At 42.7% G+C, this 15,415-nt stretch overlaps 1 protein-coding gene across 3 annotated transcripts in view; it reads right to left on the bottom strand.

Moving 5' to 3' along the window:
- Positions 1-15,415, bottom strand: part of LOC126401736 (receptor tyrosine-protein kinase erbB-4-like) — a 391,678-nt gene that overhangs the window by 80,579 nt on the left and 295,684 nt on the right. For all 3 annotated transcript variants that reach the window (XM_050063210.1, XM_050063212.1, XM_050063211.1), the window contains exons 14-15: positions 8,542-8,635; positions 5,287-5,441 (exon numbers count right to left, since the gene is read on the bottom strand). In XM_050063210.1, the coding sequence (XP_049919167.1) occupies positions 5,287-5,441; positions 8,542-8,635 (249 nt within the window). The remainder of the gene's footprint in view (positions 1-5,286; positions 5,442-8,541; positions 8,636-15,415) is intronic.

Below are 15,415 nucleotides of genomic sequence, written 5' to 3'. Positions count from 1 at the left end.
GGATTACTCTGACAATAAACATCATGAGAAAGCTACAGTGCATATTCTTTTCCAATGTCGACAGTATTACTGTTAGATAATTGTTGCATATTACTATCCGTGTTACCTTTGTGTCAGTGAGGCAGAACAGGGTTTCTCAAAGTGTGAAATGTGGGCAGAGTTTTGTAACTACAGTTCTCATAATGCTCTGAGGGATGTGAACAGGAAGTATAATGCACGCCGTGGGCTACAACATGAGCGCAGTTTTTTTAAACCTGCAAATTGACACCATTAAAACTATGCCGAATCAGCCATTAGCAGTTCCAGTTCGCAATTTACACGTGCATGTACAGACACCTATCACTATGTTGCTTAAAAATGTGATAATTCTAAGCCGAGTTCTTAAGTAGCTTCTTTTTTCTGATTTTTTTAAAGCAGATATGCAGACGTGTATTTGTGATGGACGTAAGAGAGGAAGTGTAAAGCGTGTGGAGGTGTATGTGTGTAGAAATTTGATGATGAATGTGTCCAAGAAACACTAAAGCCTAGTTCAAATTATACAATTTTCACTGCGATTTCGACCTCGCAGAGGATCTTGAGAGCCACCTTGGGTCAGAGGTGAGTCCTCATGTGTGAACAAGCCTACGAGCAAGTCGCCCCCACGTCTGTGACTGGGACTGGATATCTGACATGCTAGCAAACTGGAGAAGTCTGACACGACTGACAAAGAGCATCAGCCAATGAGAGATGGGATACGTTCCACGTCAGCACGCAGGAGGACGGAAGAAATGTGAGGAGGACAAGCCGCAGGGTTGCCACTTGCCAGGTCCGCTTATTAGCTGCGGCTTTGGGCTTGTTTCTAAAGTGGAGTTGCTTATTTGGGCTTGCTCTCTAAACATCACCTTCCTCTATATATATCCGTCTAATAAGTTATTTAAACACATGATAGTATGTCGGACTGCAGTCGCTTCTTTTGGGCTTGTTTCCATAGCCCTGGTTGCTTGTTTCTCTCCCAAGATCTGGCAACACTGACAAGCTGGCTGACAGGCAACAACAGCAACAACAATGGCGCCATCCACAGGGTCGCGGGGAGCGTGCTGTGTTTGGACTCAGGATAATAAAGAATATCCATGCCTTTACGATGTGTCGTCTCCAAGTTTGGTGACGTCACTGCATTTTCTGGGGCTCTGTCGGCGAGGGCTCGGTGGAGAAATCTTGTGGCGTGCACACACAGGTTGTAACGCAGTTGGCGAGACTCCCGCTGACAGAAACACGCGTCGCCAGGTATGAACACTCAAAAGATTACGATAGTCTCCGCGATGCAAAATCAGGGTGAAAATCGTGTCATGTGAACTAGGCTTAACTTTCACCTGGGAGAGTGGTGTTCGCGTCCAGTAAGATCATACAGCCAAACCCTGTTCTTCTTTCCTACACCTAACCATGTGCTTTTGGTGCCAAAACCCAACCACATGTGTAAGTTATTGAAGGAAAAAAAAAAGTCTGTATCTACTCTGTAGAGTTCCTGTGAAAAGGGAAGTGTATGTGTTTCAAAGAAGACAATGGGTGTAACAGGCTGAAGTTGCAGGCTGAACGTACCTAGGGTACCTTGCACGTTGTATCTGGTCCATGACCAAGTGTCGATATGTGACGAGGTCGGAGTGAGAATGTGTTGACTTCACACTGAAACTTAAAAAAAATATCTGTATATGTGAAGACGAGCCCTAAGTAAGGCTCTCGATAGACTGTGGCTACAGATTTTCTTGGAAAAGGACAATAAAGAATCAATCAATCGTGTGTCTATGTGTGAGTTGTGACTAAAATATCACAGTGCAGCAATTAAGTCCCTTAATTGCCTCCCTGGGCTGCTGTGTGTGACAGCCACTGCTGCAGCTCCAACTGCTGACCGTGTTGATCAGGGCAAATCAGCAGCCAAACTACAATCCCAAACATCCTTTTGCTTTTAGAACATCAGCATGCACCGGGCCCTTGCACCAGGCCCTTTCAACATCCCCTTCAGTCCCTCCTGAACCCCTCTGGGGGTTTAAAAACCTTTGAGGCAACATAATGAGGCTTCAGCTTTAAGCGTCTTTTAGCAAGATGCTAACTCTTTACAAGCCGTGAGGCTGCTGCTCTGTTCCTGACACTGACCTTTGACCTCTGTAATGTCTCACTTTGGCTCGTGGCCTCAAATACCCAGCCTCAGCTCCTGGCTTGATGTTAATCCAGAGCACCGTGTGACTCGAGGGCAGGATAAAATGACAAAGCATGATGGAGGTGTTGTCATGCCGACGACAGATTAGTGTTCACAGTGTCAGATATGGGCGTGTGTGTGTGTCTGTGTGAGCGAAAGCTGTCATGGGAAGAATTATAACATCACATCTATCTTCTTCTCTGCTTTCTACCTTTTCTCACCTGCTCCTTCTCCATCCTTTGTCTTCTTTACCCCACCTAAGAGCTCCTTCACTCTGCCCCTATAAAGCTGCACTGATATTATCTACACTTACAGCCTGGCTGCAGTAAAATAAAATGACCTCCTGCTATGTGAGAGGCAGTACAATAAGTCCCTTTCTGCCTCAGACCATATCTCCAGCCCTGTTGCTAGGTTTCAGCGCTCTAACTTTGTTTGCCCAGACCACCGACAAGCTCCACCTCAGCACCTCGCCCACCACCTCCTCTGTGCACCGACCACATCCCCCCACCTCTTCCTTAATGGTACGCTCCCAGGTTTAGTGAAAAAGTAAAAGGCCAAGGCTGAAAGTCAGAGCCACGCCGACTTCAAAAGACAGGCTTGAGAGGATAAAGACATAAACCCAGCACGCTGTTATGTAAAGAAGCAACATTTTCTTTGTGTCCGCAGCCTCCGTGCTTTTGAAGACCAGTCCAGCTTTGGCCTCTGCATTAAAGTGTGTTTGTTTATGGAGAGGCAGGGAAGGCAGCAGTTATTAGTGGCTAAGCTGCGAGTTTATTTACAAGTTTGTTTTGCAGTCTTTGAAGCCCTGTGTTCTGCACTTTAGCAGTCAGAAAACAACAGGTCATATCAGGTAACTCTGTACGCTGTCTGATAGAAATGCACTTATTTGCTTTGTCCCTATGAGAGGGTTGCCACCACTCTGGTCTGCCAGTTAAATCTAAAGCTACAGCCAGGAGCCATTTAGCTTAGCTTAGCTTAGCGTAGCGTAAAAATTAAAAACAGAGATAACACAAAAAAAAAAAAAAAAAAAAAGGTAAGGTAAGGTACCCTGGGTGTGTTGGTTGTTGACGTTCTGGGACGCCATGTCAAGTTCTGCCTGTTACATGCATTGTCAAAATATATACTTCGGTTTTTACGGGAAATGTACGGCCCGAATTCAGTCTCTTTCAAAATAAATGCCACACAGCAAATTACTGTTTTTCCTTCAACAACAAACGCACTTGGTTACATTTTACCATGTATCATGCTGGCATGAAAGGACAGCCTTTTGTCGGTGTCTGATGCTGGAATTCACTGACCAAGCGCCTGATTTCGACGACTTCGGAATGAGACCGGGTTGCTCCTAAAAACTGTTATTGTTGGTCATGGTCCAAATACAGTGAGAAGCGTAACTCTTTTTAAAAAGCAAATAGAGGAAGCCCTCTTTTTCCTGTTCTGGTGTAAGCAGAATAAGTCAATTTCTCTTCAGTTTTGCTTGCTGGGATGCATTTGATGTGTTGGGTTCTTTCTCAGTCAATAACGACTACTGTAAGTTTAACATTTAGAACCTTTACTTGAGCAACTAGCAGGTAACACACATACATGACTCTCAGTCATCCCCAGCTAAATCCCCACCTTGTAACCCGGAACTAAACTGAGCCCACCTTGTGACATCATCACCACAGTATTGTTTCCGAATCAGGACTAAAGCAATACAAACAAATAGATTGGTCAAAGTTATGATATTGACATTTGAAGTGTGTTGGCTGAGTATTGTACGTGTGCTACTGCCGTGATTTCATTCATCTCACAGACTGATATTGCAAAGCACGTGCAACTTACAGACCCATGTCTCACTGTAGACTAATTAACAGACAGATCAAACAGAATAGCAGCACGGTGTCTCTCTTAGTGATGCTGGAGAAGCTGTGAGTAAGTGAGTGGGGCGGAGCTGTGTGGAGAATGTGAGGGAGGAGAGATGCACGCTGGTATGCGGAATGTAATACAACTTCACTCTATATCGATATAAACAGTATTGTCTAAGTATACAGTCAGGTCCATAAATATTTGGACAATGATACAGTTGTCGTTATTTTGGCTCTGTACACCACCACAATGGGTTTTAAATGAAACAATGAATACCTGCTTAAAGTGCAGACTCTCAGCATTCATTTAAGGCTTTCTTCAAAAATGTAGTATGAACCGTGTAGGAATGTCAACCATTTCTTCANTGTACAGAGCCAAAATGACGACAACTGTATCATTGTCCAAATAATTATGGACCTGACTGTATGTCTTGCTTGAAAATATATTGATATATTATACACTGTCGTCATATCGCCCAGCCAATGCGATTTTGACTCATCAAAGCGAAATTAAAGAATCTTCGAAAGCATGATGTTGCAATACAGAGTGCCTGAAGGCTTATGTCAAATCATAATTTCAATTGGCAGTGCAAACAAGGAAAAAAGCCTCTCAAGGAATGTACTGTGTGGTCCAAAAACACCTTGCACCAAGGTAAATCTGGACCTTTTGGATCTCCAGTGCATAAACAGTATGATGATGCAGATCCGAGAGCTCTTTTCTAAAAATGTAAAGCCCACAAGGAGCTATTGAGGTGAACTTTTGCCCCAGCAGCTGTTTTGACTTGCTCTTTGTTCCAGCCCACAACATGTACTTTTCTATAGAAACTCTTCCAACTCCTTCACTTGCAGCCTTTCCTTTTTGTCTTCCTTATCTTACATTTTCACGCAGTACAGCCCCCCTTTCCCTGTGGCTTCATATCTCCCCTCCAGCTAGTGTCTCTCTGCACCCATCCCTTCATTCATAGTTCATCTGCACTATACCCCACATGGCCTAAAGGGTCAATGCATTCTGCCCCTGACTGCAGAGCCACCAGGAGCCAGCTACAGGTCGGGGAATGTTGTGGTCGCAAGATTAAGTCATCTTCTCTCTTTTTTTTCTCTCTCTCCTTGGGAAGGAAGGCGCCTAATGTCCGAAGCAGTCTCCGCGATGCTTTTAACAGCATAAAAGCACCTAAGCCAGACGGCGCTCAAGGAAGCAAAAAGGCGAGCAAACACTTGAGAGGATAATTTGTATACACAGACACACATCTTTATGTATGATCCCTCTCTTACCCCTGGGTGCAGTTGGCATGGCAGGGATGACACTCGTTGTTGGCCTTGGCGTACTTAAAGATGAAACTGTTGGCCCCCTGCAGCCCATCGGGGCACTTCTCTACACAGTTGGGCCCATCTTTGAAGTGGAGGCATTTCACACACTGGTCCGGGCCCTGAGAGGAGAGCAGAACAAGGAGACAGGGAGATGAGAGGATGGGTGAGGAGGAGGGAGGTGGCGGACAAGGGATGAATAACGAAAAAGAGGGTGCAGGAAAGGGATTAGCGAGATGGAAAGAGGGGGGAATCAAAAGACAGAAACAAATGTCAGGCCAAAAAAAAAATGGGCAAAGAGGTGAAAGAAACCAGCAGACAGAAATAAAGTTAGGGAAAATGGAATGGGATGAATCAGGACGAAAGAATGGAGACAGAAAAATGGATGAGAGGAGAGAATAGAATTGAGCAGAATCAAATTCAAACCTGGCGAATCATGTCAATTTGCTCACTTCCTACCACAGCTAATGTAGCTGGCATGGCCCACATGAATCCCATTCAGTGATTTATAATGTGCTGAGCATAACTACCAAGACTGTATTCGGCTGCACCCTTGTTTAAATTGGCAAAATGCATAAGGAATCAGGTCGTGTCAAAGTGTGGCGCATCGAATGTGATGGAGGAGATGACAAGTGGTAAGTGAGCACGAGCTCAGCTGCAGCCACATCATGAATAAGACATGGACAGCGGCGTGTGTGTGTGTGTATATGTACAAAAGTAGTTATAGAAAACCTGCCTGTGTGTGGTGTGTGTTTATGTGTTTGAAGTGATGACGGTGTTGATTTAAGTGCGATAGAAGTGTGTGAACTTACAAAAGTTGGTGTGTCTGTGTGTATGCAAGAGGTGTTGTCAAGAGGCGCCGCTGTATTCCGGGCGCTGCGAGGTTCGGCGCCGCGCTCTGTTGCTAATGACGACCACAGTGACCTGACGGACAGCTTCTCACAGTTTGACACATGGAGACACACGCCATCAATAAACATTATTCTCACTTTGCATGTTTGTGTGTATGCATGTGTGCGCGCGCCAGTGCCGATGCATACAGATGTCGGAATGCATTCGAGTATGTCTGTGTGTGCCGTATGCATGTGTATTTGTGTGTGAGAGCGCCTGTGGATGATTGACTCCGGTGTTATTTACTACTCAACTGTGACCAGCATCTCAAAGTCAGCCGCCCCTGTGCATCCTTGAGGAGTCTCTCTTTCTCTTCATCTCTTATTCTTTCTCCCTCCCTGTTTGTCTCTCTCTCCAGGGACAGTCATAAAAGGTTACTCACACAACTACTAAATTCCACAAAATAAGTCATGCGGCGATACAACTTTCTGTAATGTAACACTACAAATGTAAAATTATGTGTGGTGGTATGGCAGAGTTTCAAACCTTGTCGGCTCACAACCCTTAAAGGATAGAGGTCAGATGTGCTAGTCTGCCTCTCGGTGCCATCTGAAATCACTTCCCTTATAAAGATTTTTCAACTTTAAAAAAGGCTGTGTCTTAATTTTACCAAACTGTCGTACATATACATTTGTTAGGGACTATTTTCAGCTGCGGTTCAATATACATTTGACACACTAGCCAATACTTTTGGCACCAGGATGGTGTTAGTACGCTGAAAAGTCCAGTGTGTAGGATTTAGGAGGATAAACTGACCTTTGGCTAAGCCCCGCCCCTTTGTGATGGTCCGACAAGCTGTCGGAGTAAGCATGGAGCCCACACTGTAACTAACTGCACTCCCTGAAGAAATCATATTTTTGGAAAAATGAAGCAGTGATTCCAGAGAGAAGCAGACAGAGGGGTCTACATTCTGTGTTTGAAGGATATATCCAGGATGTCAAACTGACTCAGCAGCAACAACAGGTTAAAAAGATAAAGATAGTTAGAAGCTAAAACCGAACTATAGGCTACAGATCACAGTGTAAAAGTGAACAACCACATCACTGCTGATCGCCACACAAGACAATGAATATAAAGGGAAACTTTGCTGATACTGAACCAGCTGTGTGGCATCGCAGTGTGTGCAGATGAACAGTGTTTGGCTTCGCTGGACAGGCAGGGATCTCCGAGTCATAGTCAAACAATGTCTATCTGCGCACGCTGTGATGACACACAGCTGGTTGAATACCAGCAAAGTTTCCCTGCTTCCCTTCACTGGTTCCTGTACAGCAGGGTTGTCCTTTTTTCACTGTTATAATCATTAAAAAGCAAAAGCAGCATGTGTATACATTCAGTAGGCTATATCTTCAGTAGCTAGCTAGCTAACCCTACACTTTTCAGGGTTTGATTTTGGTTTTGGAACAGGGAAGAAACATCTATCTTTTTCCAACCTCTCCAGGTAACGAGTATCATTAATACACGACGTGCCCAAGGTACAGCATTTAGCTCCAAATCCACAAAATCCTTAATATTATGGGTTAAAGTGTGACTTGCAGCACCCGCCCCATTGACTCCAATTGAATTGACACCAACGTCTGGCTCCCTGAATGCTGTCACTGTCGTCATGACCGCTCCTTCTTTTATATTTTCCATGAACTACATCGAGAACGGGCCCTCTTCTACAGAGCCTGCCATGTTTGACTGCTATGTTTCTCCAGTAGCCCAGACTGGACAAACCAAATACGGACTCTAGGGAGGGTCTTTTGGATTTCTACCTTGCATTTTTACGTTTTACATAGCAGCGTGAAATCTAATAGCTAGATGCCACTAAATCCTACACACTGGGCCTTTAACTTTAAAATAAAATACTACTAGTTAATGCTGATATAAGAACTATTTTTTGTGTGTGCATACATGTGCATCTCTACTGTTTTTTAAAGGGAAATTCTAACATTTTGGAGAGTCGTGGTGTGATCACATCCCAGACTCTAAAAGTGACTTTACGTGAAGGTCAGAAACTAATCTCATTTCACTGTTTTGAGAGTGTGTATGTGTGCTTGCCAAAAGCATGCCTCCTAAAGTAGCCACGGTAGTTTATCATTCCTCCCATTAACCTACCATTCACCTTTGCAAACACAGCACTTATATCTTCTGAAATCCTGTGCGCAAAACAGATGGACTCCCACAAAATAAGTTGGAAATCCACTTTAGCACGACACAAGATATGAGGCTATCTTGAACAGAAAAATGAGAGGAGTGGTTTTAATCTAAACGTGAAAAGTCTACCTCTACAAAGTATCATTGAGGGGGAAAAAGAAGTTGAGTTTGAGGGCGTCTGAAGTGGATTCTTACCTGGCCAAGACATGTCACGGTGTTCCCATCCATCTTCTCACACTGGCTATCACACTCCAGGCACACAGATCCATTGGCAAATTCACGCATTTCCCTGATAGAGATAGTGAAATCGAGATAGAGGTACATGTATTATAGATTTGAGAGCGTACCCACATTGAAATATTGATTAGCAGCCTGCTGAGGGAGGATTTTGAAGTATGCTGTGTGCGTATGAGCGCAAGCTGAACATTGAAGCCTTTTGATTTTAAACCAACATGTGATTCGGCATCAAGAAAGCAAGGTTAAAGCTTCATTTACTCATGCCCATCCCCTCGATTCCTACTTGTACTGACTGCTGGAGTGCCCTCTGGTAGAGGGGCGCACAGGGCAGCTCGCTGCCTAAGACTATTTGATCAAGTTAAAGGCTTAGCATGGTCAATATGCTAACAGAGAAGGCCCATGAATAATGAACAGCTTTTTAAATCATGGGCAAACACGAGGGGATGCGTGGAGGGAGAAGGAAGTGAGAGGAGAGCTGGTGGGAGGGAATGAGAAAAGGAAAGGATGGCAGGAGAGGCCAGAAAGAGGGCATGGACAGAAGTTGGCTTTGGATAGGTGGAACGGGGAGGTGCAGAGGGAGGGAGGAGAAAAAAGATTAAGGCAGGCATGCACAGAACAACAAAAAAACTAAGAGAAATGTTCATCCTCTAATCAAATCCAAGAATCATTGCAGTATGTGCAGGTAGCAGGAGCTCCACCAGACTCTTTATATGGCCAGTTAGAGCAATGCGTGTAGTTCATGATGGTTTTGTTTTTCCACTTAGACTTGTGAAGGAATAGAGGCAAACAATAGAGCTCAATATTGGGTTTATACACTGCAATTACACCGACAGGAGCTGCACAGTGCCTCAGGCCATACTGCTGAATCCTAAAATGTGGATATGTGTGTTTGTGTGTGCACCCGATCTATAAATTTCTCTCTTTGTTTGTGTTGGAATCAGCGCATTATCTCAGTTTTTTGAAGTGGGCCATCTCTAGCGAGCAGAGGATGGCTGCTGTCAATAACAACCGCTGCCGATCAAAAACACTTTTCACATCAGAGGGATCGATGAGCCGATGCAGAGGACAGACATCCTCAGAGGAGCAGGATTCACCCAGCTACAAACAAGCCCCCTTTCTCACAGTGGCGAGATAATGAGAGGGACTCTCTGTGAGCGTTTTGTTTGTATTTGCATTGGATGCTACCAGAGTGGAATAAAGATTCAACAGATTCCTCCTTGTGAGGTTTTATTTTTTATTTTTTTGTGATCTTGCGCTGAAGAAATTGGATCTCCTGCGGGTACGTGTGTTTTATCCATTTTCATGTGGTGAATATTAGATGAAAACCTTTTTAGGCTTGTTGGATCTGAAAGCTACAAAACAGAAAGATAAGATAAAATACTACATTTCATTTTCGCTGAGTCTTAATGTCAGCACGTCCTTTAATGGTCCTAATGGTCATCGTGCTCGCAGCAGTTTGTCTCAAACATCCAAACATACAGTATCACAGAGCGTCAATTTATTAATGATGTTTTCGTTGGATTCAAAGGAAACTCCCTTTGCTCTCTTTACATTTCTCCCTCGCCTTTCTTTCCCTTGTTCCAAAATAAATTAGATTTCTCTCCTGGAAGCTCTGTCCAGGGGAATCCTTTAGAAAAGGGCCCAGGCAGTGGAGAGATATCTCTTTTGTTGGTCGAGGAGAAAAAAAATACATGGAGGAGAATGGGTGAGAGACAAAGACCTCTGCAGCGGTGCTCTCCAGGGTCATTTCCATTCCGTCAAAGCCGTTCCTCCTGATTGGCCCCCTTCACGGCTGGAAGTGTGCACCAAGGCCCCATCGGGGGATGGCCTGATGGGGGATTAGCCCTGTTTTAGCAGGAATTTAAGCAGGACTGTGGCTACTATTCAGACCTCCAAACCTCCAGCAAACCAAAGCATGGCCAACCCACCAGAGCAACTTTTTTAATTAAACACTTTCAACGCCTTCCTAATCCGCTTCCTTCCTCCTCCTCCAACCCCAGTGGACACCATCTCAGACGTTTTCTTTTCCCCTCTCGCACTCCTTTGCTCCTCCTTTGTTTTATTCAACAGCAGTATAAACTAAAGGGAATTAGCGCCTTTCCTCATTAAGAATGGAGACATATAACGAGGGGCGAGCTGAGGAATCTCAAGGTCTAAAATCACCAACCTGGAAACATATTTAATGAGCTAACGCTAAATTATGTAGAGATACACAGTCCAATACAAAAGATTCAGAACAACGGCAGATATCAAGTCAATCGAATCTACATAGGGTGAAACCCCGTTTACAGTAACTAAACCCAATAATTCCCTAACCTGTGAGATACCACTGAAGCAGGTACCAGTGTCAAAACATTACACTCTATGCAGATGATACCATACTGTCATACTGAAAGACTATGGTCACCCTTAACAAGCATAGTTAGCAGCTTGCTTATTAGCATGGTGAAAATAAGTAGCTATTTCTCCAACAATTTAGAATACACTTGTATCCATAAAATAATCTTTGGGTCATATAATCTAGATTCTATTGACAACGATAATGGTATTTCCCTCCACAGACATTTTTCAACACCAGGTAACAACAAAAATTCCCAGAGGCAATTTATTAACATCTCACAGAAAAAAAGAAATGATACACTCTTCTTATAGCGCACCACATTCAGTTATTTGAAAACTTAACAAATGCTAATAGAACTAAGGCTGCCCCCGACAAAGAATTTTCCAAGTCAACCAATAGTCGTCATTTAGGGCCATTAGCCAACTGGTGTTAATGACACTTTACTCTGAACCTTTTGACTTTATTCTAAAATACAAATACATATAAATATATCTATACAAATCTCTTTCTTATGCCTGGCATAAATACTGAAAGTCTGACTTTTTTTTTCTACATTTCAATTTTATTCTCAACACTTTGACTTTATTCTTGACATTTTCAACTTTATTTTTCAAATGCAAAACATACATATAAAACAGTTTCCTCCTCTCTGATTTTTCCCTTTACTCCTGGCTCTAACAATCTTCAGTAGAAATTAACCAGACTAGATTTCAACACTTAAATTACAGTGTTAGTCAGTCAGTTCAAACTAAAAATATCACGGCATCAGGATTGAGGACAGAATTACCTTTAAAGTTCATACCTGGCTGTCTGTGTTGAAGCATGGTCTTTTTTTTCGCCCTTTTTACTGTCTTGTAAAATAAGAAACGGCTGAAACAGTCTCTCTCTGTCTGAACTAGATTAAGGTGGAGTTATATTAAGACATGCAGCAGCCACCACTCATAAATCCTGAGATAAAGTTTACCATTTTATCACTGGAGACAGTTATTGCACCAAACATTGTATCCTGTGAAACAGAGCAGGCTCGTCCTCTCTTTCTGAGAGACATAATGAGCACTGCTACTGTATATTTCATTCACAACTAAGCTCTTATTAAAAAAATTACCATTCTTTATTGTAGCAGTATTAGTCTAGAACTTATGATGCCAATAACTCTATTTAAATTTATTCTATCCACTGTGCTCAAGTCCTTCAGTGATCCGTGTTTGTTTCTTTATGTCGATGATAAGGGATAGTGGTGAGATATCAGTTTTGTTCTATGGAAAAGAGGCTAGTTAAACCCAAATTGGACAAAACACCAGCAGATTTCATGCTTATTCTTAGAATTAATTTAATACTCTACTAAAGGCTGAAACTTTGCTCTCTAGGGACATTTTAAGGATCGAATTTAAAGCCTCTTCTGATTCACTTTCTTTCTTCTTTTTATGTCCTGTTGTAGTCTTATTCACATGGTAAATAGGCTCTATTTTCTTAATATATTCTCCGAGATCTAATCAAGGGGTTTAGTTATGCCGATACACACTAGGGGAGAAACAAGATGATTTTTGGCCCAATTCCCTCGGGAATCCGAACAATTGTCAGCAAAGCCCTGACTTTTTTGTTGGTTCTAAAGATGACCTTGCCAGATTTTCCTGTGGCATAAGGTATGTTAAGAGTGTTTCTAACATCCCCTATATCCTTGAAGTCCAACCTGGCCATACTGATTTCAAATATTAAACATTCAATATTTCAGGGTGTCCACATTCACAGTTCGTACATATATACATACACCAAAAGTCCGCACACAGAGACAAACAACACAGGACTTTCATACAGTAGACCAGGGTTTGGAACCATGTAAAACTTAGTGAACTTAGACTTATCTTAAGGTACATAGTCACCATGTTTCTCATCCTAAACCCAGCCCACTGAACTTTACATGCCGAAACATTATCTATACCTATACCTATAACTGTATGAGGATACCTTGAGTATTTATGATCCAATATCCTGGTGTGAAAGATGCACCCCGAGGGTGAGTGAGGATCGCAGATGGTCCTGCAGGTCTAAAAGGATTTACTCATTTCTAACTGGCGCTGTAAAACGTGCATTCCATGTTCATGCCATCTCCACTTTATCAATGTCTGATTGCGAGAGATTTCAGATAATAAATGTCGGGACTCTGGGTGTCCAAATGAAATCTGTTAAGCCCAGTTTCCACCAAACACTTTCAGTATGGTACCTTTGGAACCAAAAATAACCCTTCAGACATGACACCTAGACCCTAGGTCCGTTAAGCGTTTCCACTGTAGACAGTACTCTTTTATGTGGGCAGGGTTGTTGTCACTCACTACTCCGTCCAGCACTCACCGATTTCCTCCTATCAGTCCGCACCTCGTTTATCTTCCACAGAACAGGGTTGCACACTGATATTCAAAAATAGTGAGTTAGTTCATTTAGTTCTTCTCAGACAAGCTCAGGGGTTAAGTGCATGGGCCAGTTTTCAGTAAACCACTGACCAGAGTGTAATCTTACATCTTTGGTCTGAAAAGTGAAGCCACTGCATTCTTTCCAATGGCCAGGAGGGGGCGGCTCCACTGGTTGCATAAAGAAGTCAGATTGTTTGGAAATCTACAAGAAGATGACCCTACTTCTCACTTGAATTACTCCCTCAGTAAACATTTTTCTGTTGAGTTTATGGTCTCAGTTGCAAGTTTCAAGATCCAACCCTGGCTCCTCCACAGCTCCATCCTGTTGTCAAAATATGGTCACTTCTGACTCCAAAAATCCAAGACGGCAATGGCCAAAATACCAGATTTAAAGTTTCAAAACTAGAGTCTACAATCCATTGAGTGACATCACATTGGATACGTCCACTTTTTTTTTTATTACAGTGAGTGCTCCTGGGGCATTTTTGCAGTAGAAATCAACTTTTGTATTGGCTTGAGTGAGTCAGAGAGCATAAAGTAGCAGTCACCAGAGGGAAAAACACACGTTATCCAAGGTTTCCATCTCAAGAAAGCTTCCCTTTATCTGCCAGAGATACATGGTGCTCAGCAGGTGGTGACTTCTTTCAGTCAGGCACACCTTCAGGTTATGGACGTTTCAGTTCCACAATTCAGGCCGGCGACACAAAGCAAGAAGAAGGTCCGTCGAATGTTACTTACAATGCATCACAGTGACTGACTGTATTTACAGTATAGGAAACAAGTGTGCTTCAGCAGCTCCCTGCCACGCGCCTCATCCTCACCAGTCTTCTTCAAAGCCTTTGCTGTGAGCTGTTTTTCCCGGCAACTTCAAAGCCTCCCTCCCACTAACGGTGCCGGGAAAAAGGACCGGCAACAAGTCAACATGACCGAGGGTTGCTCGCTCTCACACACCCTCTCTTGCACACATACGTGCACTCTCTCCTCTTCCCCCGGGGAGAACACAGGCTTGACATCACTGCTTGCAAGAAAGTCATATTTATCTTGTGGCAGACGCTGCCGGTACGGTCTTATTTTAGATGGATGCTTTCAAGTGTTGTGATTCACAACATCTCCACGTTCATTCAAGAGTAGCACAAAAGACTGGAAACTACATTTACAAAGAAGTGTTTCTCCCCAGGTGAGTTGGCAGTGATCTTTTTGATGTGCCTCTTGGCGGCATAAAGCAATGACCTGAATGCAATTATGCACGCTGAAAACAGAACATCAGTGGATTGTGAGGACACTCTAAGGGCTTTTGTCGCAAATGTCAGTCATTTCACAGCTCAGAGCAGTAAACACTCTTGTCTGTCAGCCCAAATGGGCAATTTGCAATAAAATATAACCCTTTAACAATATATTCAAATTAATTTTAGACTCTGAATGTAACACACAGCCAAATGTTCCTTTAACTGTTCACGTTAACTGTTCGCAGAGTGAAATTCCTTATTGGTTCATCTCATTACATTCATGCCAATCTGCAATTAGACTCTCCTCCTCCAGAGCCCTTGAGAATGCTTTGACTTCATTCTCATGCATCAAAGCTGTTTAAATTGATTTTATTTCCTCTGCTTGTCATGTATGGCTGTTTGCAGGGGAATTAATGCACTCTCCTGAAAGTATAATGATCTGACATTCAGGGAAATGCTCGTTTTTGAGTCACGTTTAAAGATTTGTGTCAGATCAGCTCAAACATACAACTGGACAATAAAGTTGCCCAGAATGCATCAAAATGATATTATTTAACCCTTTGAACATCTACATCTACATCTGTACAAATGAAGCTGAAAGGTAATGTGTGTCAGAAAACCATAATAATTGATAAAAGTACTAAAATTGTGTCATAAATACAAAAAAAAAACAGTTTTCAGCATTTTTGACAAAATAAGTACACAAAATAATTTGTTCCAAAAGATTTTTCAATGTAGAAACATTAAAAAAAATGTCCTTGCAGTCCATAAATTATTTAAACTATGTACATTATTTAGTTTTTGAGATATGCTCATTTCTATGAGCAGAGTGCAAATGCGTTTTGATAGTTTCTCTA

The sequence above is a fragment of the Epinephelus moara genome, chromosome 15 (genome assembly GCF_006386435.1).
Source record: "Epinephelus moara isolate mb chromosome 15, YSFRI_EMoa_1.0, whole genome shotgun sequence".
In the NCBI taxonomy this organism is placed as follows: Eukaryota; Metazoa; Chordata; class Actinopteri; order Perciformes; family Serranidae; genus Epinephelus; species Epinephelus moara.
This window is presented reverse-complemented; position numbering and strand designations above follow the sequence as displayed.